Genomic DNA, 13,408 nt, shown 5'->3' on the forward strand with positions numbered 1-13,408 from the left:
TCCATGTTTTCATTGTTTCAATGCAACAGTGTTCCTGTGACAATACCAGCAACGACGCCGATGACGATGTCGACGCCGGTAACGGACACACCCTCCAAGAAGAGAATCGATGAAGTATTAAGAGGAAACTATGATAAGAAGTATAGACCAAACATGCATGGTAAGGAATGGAATGACTTTGAATTTCATTAACGTGCACGTGTCATTCGGACGGAACATCGTGTACTTACTTGAAGCACATTAACATATGACTTCATCTATGGCACGGCACAACATTAAACCAGAGCAGAAATTAGTGGGACGTGGCACAATTTTGTGTCAAGCGGTCTAATTCCGGAGAGGACCAATCAGAACAGTCATGCAGAGTGTATTCAATGCGTAAACAATTCGTTTGTATTATTGACACTCTTTGTGTTCATGACTGGTAGCTCGGTCATTGACCTTTATTCTAGCAGTACTATGCACACTTGGTAAATATACAGTTATTATTTTATACTATATACATTTTAACCCCAACAATCAGAATATATCTGTATTACGATTTACTATGTTCTCCTTGAAAAATCCAATGAATTGGTATAATCAAACAATTGTTGTTGGTTCTATGAATGTATAAATGTTTGCGTTATGTAGATAATGCAATATACAGTTAAATTAGATGTCACTACAGTAACGCTGTTGGTTTGTGTGTGGGGGTAATACTACTCTGAATATATGATTGATGATATAACACTTTGAACAACTCTGTATATATCTACGTCAACAAACGAAACAGGAACTTGAGTGAACACGTTTGAAATGCCCCGTAAACGTGAACGTACTCTTAGGTGATAGGCTCTCACTAATGAAATATTAATAGACTGATGTGTATGCACACTGCTTCCATTAATAGTATTTACTACATTTACGTGTAGGCTGACATATTTGCAGATAATGTGAAAAAGTGTGAAATTCGACAATCATGTAGATACTTGATTTCATTTTCTCAAAGCCTAGCAAGACACGCGTTATTCAACAAGATGCAGGCAGGTTACAGTCGTTTATGCAGTATTGCCATATTAATTTCAAATACTATATCTAAAATTAAATAAATTTCTCACTAGGTTAATAAGATATGTCGTATTATTATATATATATATAGTATATTATCATATATGCGATGATTTTGCATTCGTCGTGTAAAATATTGTAAGCTACAAAGCATTAAAAAATACATGATACAACAATGGACCAGCCATTGTTAACATTAGCTAAACAAATCTATGCAGGCGACTTCAATTGAAAACGTATACAACAGTGTGCATTTTAGCCGTTAAAGGGGTCAACTTTTGGGGTCAACTAAATCAAAAATGACATGGGACCTGCGAGACACACCTTCAGAAATAAACAAGAGGAAAACATGAAAATGCTATAATTGTTTATTGCGTCACAACGCCGGTTTGCTAAACCGTGAATTGAATAATTTGTTCCAAAAGATTACCAACTGAACAATTCATAGAAATCAGCCCGAATCGTGGATTGCAATTCAGATCACATCTCCAAGGAATTAATGTGGGTCATTCAGTAGAATGACTTTTTGATAACATAATCGAGAACACTAAATTTGGATAATTTCTCTGTAGTTACGAATATTAGTAAACAAAGCATTTTTCAAAAGACTGCCATCTAAAGTGTTTTAACACTTGACAAGTGTCTTACATTGAATTTGTTCATCTCGTAGTGATAAATGATTTTCTTTTCGAAGAAATACTTCTTCCCGATTTGTCAATATAGCTTATATTATAACTGCAGCTCTAATAGCTGAATTCTGTTACCATTTTAGAAACGCTAACAAATACATACACAATACTAGTAGTACATTAAGGAGTATTAATCTGCAAGTACCTATATCGTGTGTTCCGCTACTTAAGTTACTGCACCAAGTTCTGCCTAAGCAGTGACAGATCGATCTACGGAGTCTGTGAATAATTTGTAAGTGATAGGTCTACATGAATGACAATCCATCAGGAATAGTCAATAAAACACAATTGTAAATGTATAGTTACTATAAATAAATTAAGTCAAAAGGCCATTTGTATACCATGTGCACTTCAATTATTCTTCAAATATGATTAGAACAAGACAATCGGATTCCATAGTTTATGTTAGTTGCTGTAATTATACCATGATTTGACAGAATACTGTTATTGTATTACTATTATGCTGGTAATTTGCCAACCGCTGACGATATCATCGACAATTACGACACTATCTCGTGTATAAAAGCGTTTTTACTAACGCCATTTGGACGTACGGCTGTAAGAATAGTAACAAATTCACGTAACATGATGATGTAATTAGCATATACATAAACTACAGAAACTGAATCCACAACCCGTCAGTTGAAACAGCGAATTGACCTTTGACGCAAATAGAAACCAAGATTTCGTACAAAGCGAGAGAGTCACGATACATATTTCCCCCTCAAAAGACAAGTGTTTATTTCTCACCCGTCATTGCTTTCACTGATGCCATGGCGTACGTATCTATGGTATTCGAAATAGTGAACCCGATGACGTGAGACATTGAAACAATGTTTTATGGGGAAAACGAATCCCTTTGACGTGTCCTCCTCGACGAGATCTCGTCGGCTATTTGCATATGTATATGTACATAATAATATACTCTAGACGTCCAGATCTATATTAATATATTTAATTTATTTATTTATTTATTTATTTATTTATTTTTTTAGAAATAAAACTCAATATAAATGTAAATTGCATAATTATTTGCCAAAGTCCGAAAGCATAAATTCATACTTACAAGGTGGAAACATTTCTGTCACATCACCCCTGCATCTACACTATCATTAACAAAGAATCATTACATGTTTTTTAGTCTTATTATAAAACCATAGGTTATTCATGCCGTCATTTTTATGAATATTGAATAATGAGTATTTCAATAGAGTCTCTCGATCTGCCATTAACTTTACAGGCCATGTTAGTGTTGGATGTATTCCTATTGATAAACTGTCATCCGACCAACGGAATGAATAATGTACATTTTAATGATGATTGTTCCTTTTAGTCTGTCTTTCTGGTTAATTGGTCTGAACAGTATCTCAATTATGACGCCACTTTCCTACGTAATTAGACATCATGCACATTCTCAACAGCATGTTATTTCATAATTATCAATGGTGCATTTAGTTTAGTCAGCTGTTGCTTTAGTGCGCTTTTCATAAATCGCCTATTCTTCGTATATATCATGAATATTGTCTTCTGTCATAAACTAATGTTTTATGAATGTATTTGTGTAATACCTATTTGGGGAGCTGTTATGATAACCAAGCTTTTAACAAACATAAAATCAGTGCGTAATCACGTACAAGTATATTAAATGTAACTTCAACTGATGTTTCGGTTTTTAGCTTCGATTGCAGTTTACATGTTTTAATGACAGGTAGTGCAGCTAAGGAACAGTAATGACATAATATAGTTGCTGTGATTAATACACAACCAACCAAGACCAGAATGTTTTGGAACAGAGCCAGTCTAATTGCATTTCGTGGCCATAGCATGCAATACTTTTATGCGTCCCTGTGTGACTATGTCTAGTCACAATATTGAATCCACGAAAAAAAACAAAGTGTGTTCATACATGTACTATGATTTCATAACTGTATCATACAATTATTGACTACACTCGTGACGCTTTCTTATATTTCTCATACATTTAGTCATTATAGAGTAAGTAATATTTACATTTACAGAATTCTGTTTTTGTTCTCACTGTAGGGCCACCTGTTATTGTGACGGCCAGTGTACTCATCAATAGTTTCTATTCCTCTACAGACACAGGAATGGTGAGTAACGTCCATACAATGGGAAGGAACATTAATGACCTGTATGTAATTGTTAACGTATTAACATATTAATAATATTGATAACCTCGACAGTCAACGGAAGTTAGTATTTAACCATTATCTCGACGTCATTTATGTTTTGTAATTACACACGACATTATACCAAATCTTTATAATTGTATGCGGGTTCACTCGGTAAATCAAAATAACCGGAAATAAGGTCATTTTAATATGTAAAAAGTGTGCTATCTAATAAAAAATATGTCAGAATATGTTATCTGAATGCTGCTTCTCACATCGTCCAAATATTTGTTTTATATGCACTTTAATTGGATAAAATCGTAATTTCTACATAATAGTTGAATCTGTGTCTTAAATTCAACTCTAAGGCTAGCATTCTACCAGACTATGTGATAACAAAATATTTTAATCTCCAATTTTCCATAGATTGATAGCATTATTTTTTCGTCTAAACTATTAAACCAAGGTTTTTTTTATAAGAGAACGACTAGATACAAAAATATTGTAGTTGAACACAATAACATTGTTTAACAGATGATATCGGATGAAAATAATGTCACTTGTCTGATGTAGACCCAATAAAAATTATTCGAATATGATTTAAAGATTGTCTGACTATTGCTACATGTGGGGCAGGTTTTGCAAATACGTTTCCAATCTCCAATTATAGCATATTGATAATGTCATGTCTTCGATAAAAATGTAATTCTTAATATTGCTGTAAGAATTACGTCAACATAAATAATTATTATATGTTAGATGTGATTTAAAGTGCTTCGTTTAACCACCATGACTTCATATTTTAAAGCTTGTGGCCGAGGTAATTATAAAAGGACAATGCTCCAACGATATTTGATTTTGAGATAATATAGATATTAAAACGTAGGTATCTTTAGTGTCCATGCATGTATTGAAACACGTAGATGTTGAGTTTTATCACTGTCATACGTTACTGTCATACGTCACGGTAGTACATTCGCCGCCGTATTGACTAAAGGTTGTTGGTAGACTATTGTGTCATTCATTCTCGCACACGTATTTGATAGTGGAAGTTGAAAGACTAGGCAAGCAGGTCACTAAAACCTCTAATCTTGAAAGAGTTTCTTTGCTCAGTGTAATTTACTAGGATCGTTAAAAAAGCACGAGCAGACGAGAGACGTGTAAATTTTCACCAGCGGCAGAAATCCAAAGCCGAGTCAGATTTATTAGAGAATGTAATACTGAAATTTATGTTTGCATGCCAGGTGTTCTACATAAGCATAGAACACCCCGTAGAATACGTAGAAGTATTAGCTCCGTGTTGCCTTATTTTAATTTATTTTACACTCTCCATCGTTCTCATGCGATGAATATTGTGAGCTAAGTTTATCCAATGATCTGAAATAGCCGTATGTTACATTGTTAGAAATTTGTTACAATTGTATCAGAAGTACAGTATAAACGCAGCCACGACATTTTATTTCTATTGAGAGTAAGATGGTTTAATGTGAGTTAAAACATACTACCCAAACCATATATAACTATGTATATCGGAACAGGGCCGCCACGCCTCTATGTTCAAATGGTGTAGTCATGTGACATATGTTGCGCAATGTGTGAATACAGTACACATGTGTAGAGTGTTGACCTTTAGTCATAGTTCTTGTAATTAGGTCATGTTCAAATTGTGACTGGTATACATGATATCAAGTGCTACACCATGGTCGACCTATGAACATTCTCGAAAAATCACATGACATAAGGGCAATGTCCGACATCACATACTAGATAGCTCAATTGGGCAGCGAGTCTATCGTATAGCCCATTGAATGGTCGTTAAATTCGATCCGAGTCTAGTTTTATTTTCTTAGCATAGCGAAACTTCGCCAGCTCTTCGAAGTCATTAGGAGATCAAGGACATTTTATGAGAATTAAATTATTCGACTGGATGAAACGAAACAGGCTTAAAACAGAACATTTCGTGTATATAAATCTTGCAAAGAAGAATTATTGTTGTTTGAGAGGCACTTGGTAGTTTTGACATGTGGTTGACTGAAGTGGTCATGCTGTGTAGCAAACGATGATTCCGTAATCGCATGAAACCCCCAATTGCATGCGTGCACCGAGTGTACTTTCAATAACACGCTGTCTGCATGGTTCTTCATAATCGATAAAAAGAGCCATATACTGTATACTTGAAATGTGTAACGGGGAATGCAATTAATTTCATTTACGATAATTATAAATGTTATATATTACAAACACAGGATGAGGAAATTAAAAACGTTTAAGTAGGTCTTAAATTAAATAATGTTGTCTCGAATAGATTGTGCGGCCCCTTTGATCTTACAGTGAAATACAAATCCATATATATATATATATATATATATTACAATTACGAAATATATGTCCTCTCTTTGCTGAATTATTCATTTGTATCAGTATACACCTTAACATTGTTACATTTGCCTTTTGCAAATGTTGTTAGATGGCCGGAAATTTGTCAGAATATTTATGCTTCATTCTCGCTCGACTGAACCCTGACAAACAGAACAGTATAAACCACAGAATTTACGATGGTACATTTATATATCATCCTTTAATGGCTTACAGACAGTATTTTTTTTTGAACTGACACATTCTTCTCGACGTACTTAAGCACCGCAGTCACCGTACTGCTCCATGTTCGAAATTGTTCCCATGTGACATATACAAACACGTGTAAAATAATGTGTTTCATTGCATGAAATTCGAGCGGATGACTGTGGCGCTTTGACTCAAGTCATATTAATCAGACAATAAATAAAAGTAAACACTAAACGATTTCCCTCATAGACTCTTAAATTACTATCATGATTGTTAAAGTCTAAAGTGAGGTCGCATTCCCAGTTTGAAAATAAAACATCACAACAAGACGTAAAATGTAATAAAATGGTAATTTTTTGACTAAAAACTAATTTTATGTTCAGAGAGTCTTTAAACAATGTTACTGACATTTCAGAACAAATAAAGCATCCAAACTCAGCGAGTGTCAATTGTACACAAATCTAGCTATTTTTGGAATGCCCGTTTTATTCATATTCTACAGTTAATTCCTCATTGTCCTTTCACAATTTCAACATTTGATCAGGCCTAGGGGTGGTACCTTACAGGTTTTAGAAGTGGGAATGTCACTTTAAAGGTTATACACTAGGGACTAAAGTATATTGTTAATGCTGTTCTTCAATGGTGATGTATCTAACAAAAGTCAGCACCAGTACTCTGTGTTGTGAACACGGTTATCACATTACAGTTGGATTTCCGGTATCGTTATATTCTGGAATTAGTCTTCAGTTGAAGTGTTTGTTTGTGTCCATGTGGCAAAGAAAGAAAACACCGTGGAGGGAAGTATAACAAACAGGAACGGAAACTACATATACGAGGGACAGAGACTAGAAGTCGAACCTATACCCCGGGAGGAGGACTTTCAATCGCAATGGGGTGTGTGGCCCAATTATTTTTGACCCCACCCACTACCAGACAATTGCTTTCAGTAATTGCATACCCACTTCTACACCAACGTATCAGTTATATCAGAGTACTGAAAAGCACATGCACTGTACCACACGATATATAAAACAGGTCAGACTTCATTATACGTGCGGCAACATCAGTGACAGCTCTCGAATAACAGTTTTCAGGCGTTTTTCAACAATGTTTGGATATATTTCTTAAAAGGTTTACATTTTAAAAATCCAACCCACTTCTAGATCATAAACATATCAATATCGATATCCCATTCTATACTAACCGATGAAAAAGCATACTCAGTAGAGTGGCACATACCCGTATATATTTTCAATGGGGGACCTCTAATATGGTGTTAATTCGTGGGTAACTGTTGTGAAAATGGGACCACCTAAATCGTGTGCTTATTTGGCTTGTCAAATTGACCTTGTTTGATTTGTGATTTGATTTGTAATAATAATACTATAAAAGCTATTTTATTTGTATTATTCATTATTTATTAAGTATTTAATTCAGTTAATTATCATTCTACTAATATCTTGTTACTAGTGGAAACTAATACATGTACCCGCTACACTTACATTTGAATCTTATGAAGCAGCTGGAATAAGTGATATAACACTTTTGCTTACGTTCATGATTGGGTAAAGAAAAATGAAAGAAATATGGCCATGTCTATATTTTTGGAATTGTATGTTTGATCATCTTGTAATTTGCGTGAATGCTTCAATTCTCGTTGGATGAGAGATGCGCTATTTTTTGTCGATAATTGTCACTGAAATTTCCACTAACCATTCAGCCTGTTTATGTATTAGCAAATATTGAGCCTGACATTATGAAATTTATCTGTATATACTGTTTTATAATAGGATTATACAGTTACGTTATTTCTTCGAACACGATGGGTTGATCCCCGACTAGAGTACACTGATGATAAAAACCAAACGCTGACGTTACATTCAGATGGAGTTAATGAAGTCTGGGTGCCACCTCTTTACTTCCCAGATGAGAAGTCTGGACAGTTTCATAAACTGACAACGGAGAACGTGTTGTTGAGAATATACCCTGATGGGACTGTACTACATAGTGCAAGGTACAGTTGGGTTATCTAACTTTATTGTGTGGAATAAAAAGTCAATGAGTAAATATTAAATTGGCACAAGACAACTTACGGAGTTAAGATAAACGTAGCCCCGTCTTTCAGGATTATATAATCGCCGATCACCAGACGACGGTGTCAATGCACTTACAGTGTGCGACTCTAATGTTTTACTAAATTGAGTACGGATTGTTTAAGTAATAACCCCTCCACGATTTTTTCATATTAAGAATTACTAGTTATTTTCATCTAGACATTAGGACATTTCAGGACGGTTTGAGATGTCGTTTGCTTGTGAATGTTCTACCCCATATCCGAAATACAAGCATGTTTATTTTTTTTTAAATTAAAATAATGTAATTGACGGATCGCCGCTATCAATCCCTTCCAACAATCTTAGTGACAGGACTGACACTAAACACGCGACATTTGCCAATTCTTGGAAAGAGCAAAATCTTAAATGTTGTTCAAAATAGTTTCCTCATTCATTTTATATCTACATGAATAGTTGAAAATATGCTGTCATGAATGGAGGGTCACCGAAATATTCTATGGCGGAAATTAACTAAACTCGAACACAGGATCTGTAACTGCGCTTCTATCATTAGACTGGTAGCCAATTGTTACGAACATATTGTGTCATCCTCGGTATTAGCTTAGGCATAGACACACAATAGAATAATCGTCACATCTCATATATAGTGCCTTCTCTCAAATTAGATCGTGGAACTATATATGTATATGGCATGAGTTGGATTGAACACATTTGAGCGTATTTATTGTTTGATTAAAAATTATTGTAAAGGTTTTCATTGTGGTATATGAAAATATGGTTAACAGTTTATTAAACGCAAAAATATTGAACACAATACACGTAATGTGTGTTGAGTGAAATATTATTATAGGTATGTTGACGTTGACTAATCTGATGGAATGATAAAAACCGCGCGCAGTTCATTTTTGATTCGAAACAAGCAATTCTTTGCAGTATATATGCCATTTACATGCGCGTTGCGTAGACGTTAGAGAAATATGTGCGTTTCAAGCATCGGGAAGTATCATTTAGCATTAAATAGGAACGTGTGTGTTTGCACATACATAATTATGTTTGAACATCGAATGAGAGTATTGTAAGGATTGTTCTGTAATTCCGTAGAATCACATTTCCCGTAGAATTGATGAAATGCTATTTATTCTGACAGATTCACTATCACATTGAGTTGTATGATGCATTTAGAACGCTATCCAATGGATGAACAGACATGCAATATGGAAATTGAAAGCTGTGAGTATTTGCAGTTAACTAGGTATAATGAGTACCACGTCCGTGAACATGTGCTGAATTAGCCATTCGTTTGGATATCGGAAATTCATGCAAATATCTACGTAACATTCGAGCAATTTTATCTATGTTATTTATTCCGCAAGCAAACAATCTCACAGACACGCATGTCGTACAATGTTGTATCTCACCATGGGAAAGTCTTTAATAAAAAGATTATATTACGAGAATGCCTCGAAGACAGCACTGTCGATTTTTATACTTTGAGTTATTACATACTATTAATCATTATATTATTTTGACAACTTCCGAATCGAACCCTTGCGTGATTCTATAAAGAAGTCGCATATTTAACCTTGATGAAATAATGAATTCGATTCAGCATTTGGCAATAGACATAAATCTAAATGACGGGATGTCGAATTGTCATACAGGAGGCACTTTAATACACTTGTACATGTTCCGCAGGTATTGTGGGGAGGCGATAACCGAATAGGCAAGCCTTGGCTCGCGATGTCCCGCAAGCGTCTATTGTCGTGTATACATTAATAGCTTATGACTTTTGTGTCCTTGCAATGTTACAAATTACGGCTTGGTCGTGCGAAATGTCACTATATATATATATAGTCGTATGCGACAGTGATATATATATATATATCACTGTCGCATACGACTTGTTTACCACTTCCGTGTGACTGAGAATGTTCTAGAACCGTACTGTGTCTGGGTGGATTTTTTAGAAGCTGGTTGAATAGGTAATAGAACACTGTAGAAGGCAATAGAAGGTAATGGAACATTCTAGAAATTTGTAGTAAATTCCAGACTCATTATGTATGCTGATGTAATGGTCTATTTATAGACAGTGTGGGTATATATATAGGGGAGTTGTTCAGCACTAAGATCAGATCGGAGATCTCGTTGAATTGTATTGGAGTTTAAGTATCTAATTATTGGAGTAGTGGAGTTTTACCGCGTTATTGTACTTGATATTTGCAGAGTATAATAATACCAGTACCAGTTGAAACCTCATCTGTTGGCTCCGTGTTCGTATTTTAACATCGCCGCCAGGGAAGTCTTTTTGTTACTGTTGCCATTTTGGTATTTGAACCATCACACCTGTACTATACCAATTACGGTAATATTACGTTGCGTGTGACAATCACTCACTGTATATATATTAGGAGTACACATGCTTATATTACAGTTTCTTACACAACTGTTGACTTGATTCTGCAATGGGCACCAGATGGTGATACTCTTGAAGCATTTGGTGTTCGGGAAGGAATATCATTACCGCAATTTAGGTTTAATCAAGCAACGCCAGACAGATCAAGAACAACACGAAACTTTACAACAGGTAACAGTTGTTACTGCCTTGTAACACGTCGCTGTGAGTAATTGCTGTGACGTAGTATTTGAATTTGATAAATAAGGTATAATATATCCTTGCATAAAAAAAAACTGCGCGGCGAGCATAATGTGAGCACCCAAGGCTGTTTAATCAACAATTATAAAATATAAATAGGTGTAATAAAGTAAGGAATTTATTATTAGGAAAAAATGTGATAGCGATTTATGTGAAAATATATCAGATATCGCAGTATGTATATATACTACAGTAAATATATGACTCTACATCGACGCCAATTCAATTCGGTGAGCATCGTGATCGTTAGAGTATTATGTATGCAATTATGTCACTGATTAATTCAATCAGCAAAGTGAGTAATTTCAATCAGCGCCAAGCGACGAAACCCAAGGTGAATAGCGCCTGTGTATGAGGAATTTGTAATAGTAGTTTAGTAATATTATATAATTAATTGCACGTTAATATTTTATTAATTTAACTTGCAGGAAACTTCTCATACCTCACTGCTACAATCAGTCTACAACGACAGAAAGAGTTGTTCATTATGTCAAGCTACCTTCCGAGCTTATTGATTGTCGTGTTGTCATGGTTTTCATTTTGGATCAACCCGAACTCCGAACCAGCCCGTGTATCACTCGTAATGACTGCATTATTAACACTGTGTACACAGATGAATGGTATCCAGGCAACAGTGCCTAGGGTGGCGCATCTGAAGGTAAGGTTCCTCAAAGTGAGATACCGTATGAAGGTCGATATGACCTGTCCAACTGTTTGGTATTGAAATATTGACAGATAAAACACACTATAATCCAATTCCATCACTCGTGAATTAGTAACATTCACTAGCTGGGCGGTCGGCAAATTCACAAATATTCACGTTAAACTGTATCATTTTATGTTTGAACTGCACATGGCGAGCGAAGGTACATTATCACAGCAATATTTAAATTTCAGACCAAATATCAAGAATTAACTCATTGGCTAGCCGACTGAACATTATATTGTAAAGAAGTTAACAATTCTGAGATTTTCTAGCGCTAGAACGTCAAATAAAATTCCTGTGAGCATAAGACGTATTATTATACATCTGTCACCGCAACGCCATAAGTAACAGCGTGCCGTAATTTTGCCTAATTTTACGGGGTATTTTCATCCTACCATTTTAGGAAATGCGAATTCCAAATATGGAATGATTACGCGCGTAAGCGTCCTCTAATAACAAAAACAAGCATGGCAGTCACCGGGGTTTGACCGGATTCCACATAAGGAAGTTTGCTGATTCTGTTCTACAAATTTTGGATTTTGGCATTCCCTAGATGTATCCTTGGAAAGAAAAGATGTATAATAATAATAATAATGTTATTACGAGGATACCTCAAAGTATGCACTCGGACAGTGCGTCGGTCGATAGTCCAGCTGTTCTGTATTCGTGTATACTTTGAGGTATCCTCATAATAACCTCATATTATCCATTGACGATTTAAAGCGTCATATATTCTATTGTAGGCCATTGATGTGTGGATGTCAGTCTGTCTCGTCTTTGTGTTCGCAGCACTAGTGGAATACGCCGCTGTTAACTATATTAGTTTACAGACGAGGAAACAAAGTCGAAAGAAACAACAATCGTTTGAGATGATACATTTAATTGAAGACAAAGAAAACAACAAGGTGAGTTGATGTGAAGTCATTGTATACTACAAATCGAGACGTAAAAGGGACGTATGTGTGAATATATTCAGGCAGTCTACTAGATTTCTATAATAATTCCCTACAGATTATTGTTCGGCATATTTCTAGAAACAAGTTAATGCCTATAGCATTATTATCTTCGAAACAATGTTCACTTTGTAAAACTAGTTAAATAATTGAGCATTAATGTAGCAAAGGTTTTACGTCGAGGCTGGTTAATACCTTAGATTCGTTTCAGTTATTGAAAGTTGGTAGTGTCCAAATGTTTTGTAGCCGTTATGTAATCATAAAAATACGCTACTTGTTTTAAAAGTCGGTAAATCGTTTGGGACTTCACTCCTCAAATCCAGATGAATCAATAGCCACAAAGACTTAAGGTCTAAATATTTATATGTGTGTCATTTTTCGTAGGTAAACCATAAATCAGAGGACGGAAGAACAAGCCGTGAGTCAAAAGGCCCGGATAGTGCAGTGATTGGCTTTCAGTTCCGTGACGTCATAGGTCACGTAAGATCTGGGAAAATCGATTATTACTGTCGAATTGCATTTCCTATCGCATTCATGGTGTTCAATATATTTTATTGGCCAACATACTTGTGTTGGCTTGATTGA

General features: G+C 35.2%; 1 protein-coding gene across 1 annotated transcript; it reads left to right on the plus strand.

Annotated features, from left to right (window-relative positions):
* The first annotated feature begins 66 nt into the window (after nt 1-66).
* On the plus strand, nt 67-13,408 carry LOC102801565 (glycine receptor subunit alpha-2-like). Its single transcript, XM_085507461.1, has 8 exons — nt 67-160; nt 3,783-3,850; nt 8,227-8,450; nt 9,659-9,741; nt 10,943-11,095; nt 11,593-11,822; nt 12,614-12,775; nt 13,208-13,408. Exons 1-8 carry the CDS (start codon nt 67-69, stop codon nt 13,406-13,408), a joined length of 1,215 nt encoding a protein of 404 aa, XP_085363587.1.

This window comes from Saccoglossus kowalevskii, chromosome 14, assembly GCF_978046115.1.
Source record: "Saccoglossus kowalevskii chromosome 14, keSacKowa6.1, whole genome shotgun sequence".
NCBI classification, from domain to species: domain Eukaryota; kingdom Metazoa; phylum Hemichordata; class Enteropneusta; family Harrimaniidae; genus Saccoglossus; species Saccoglossus kowalevskii.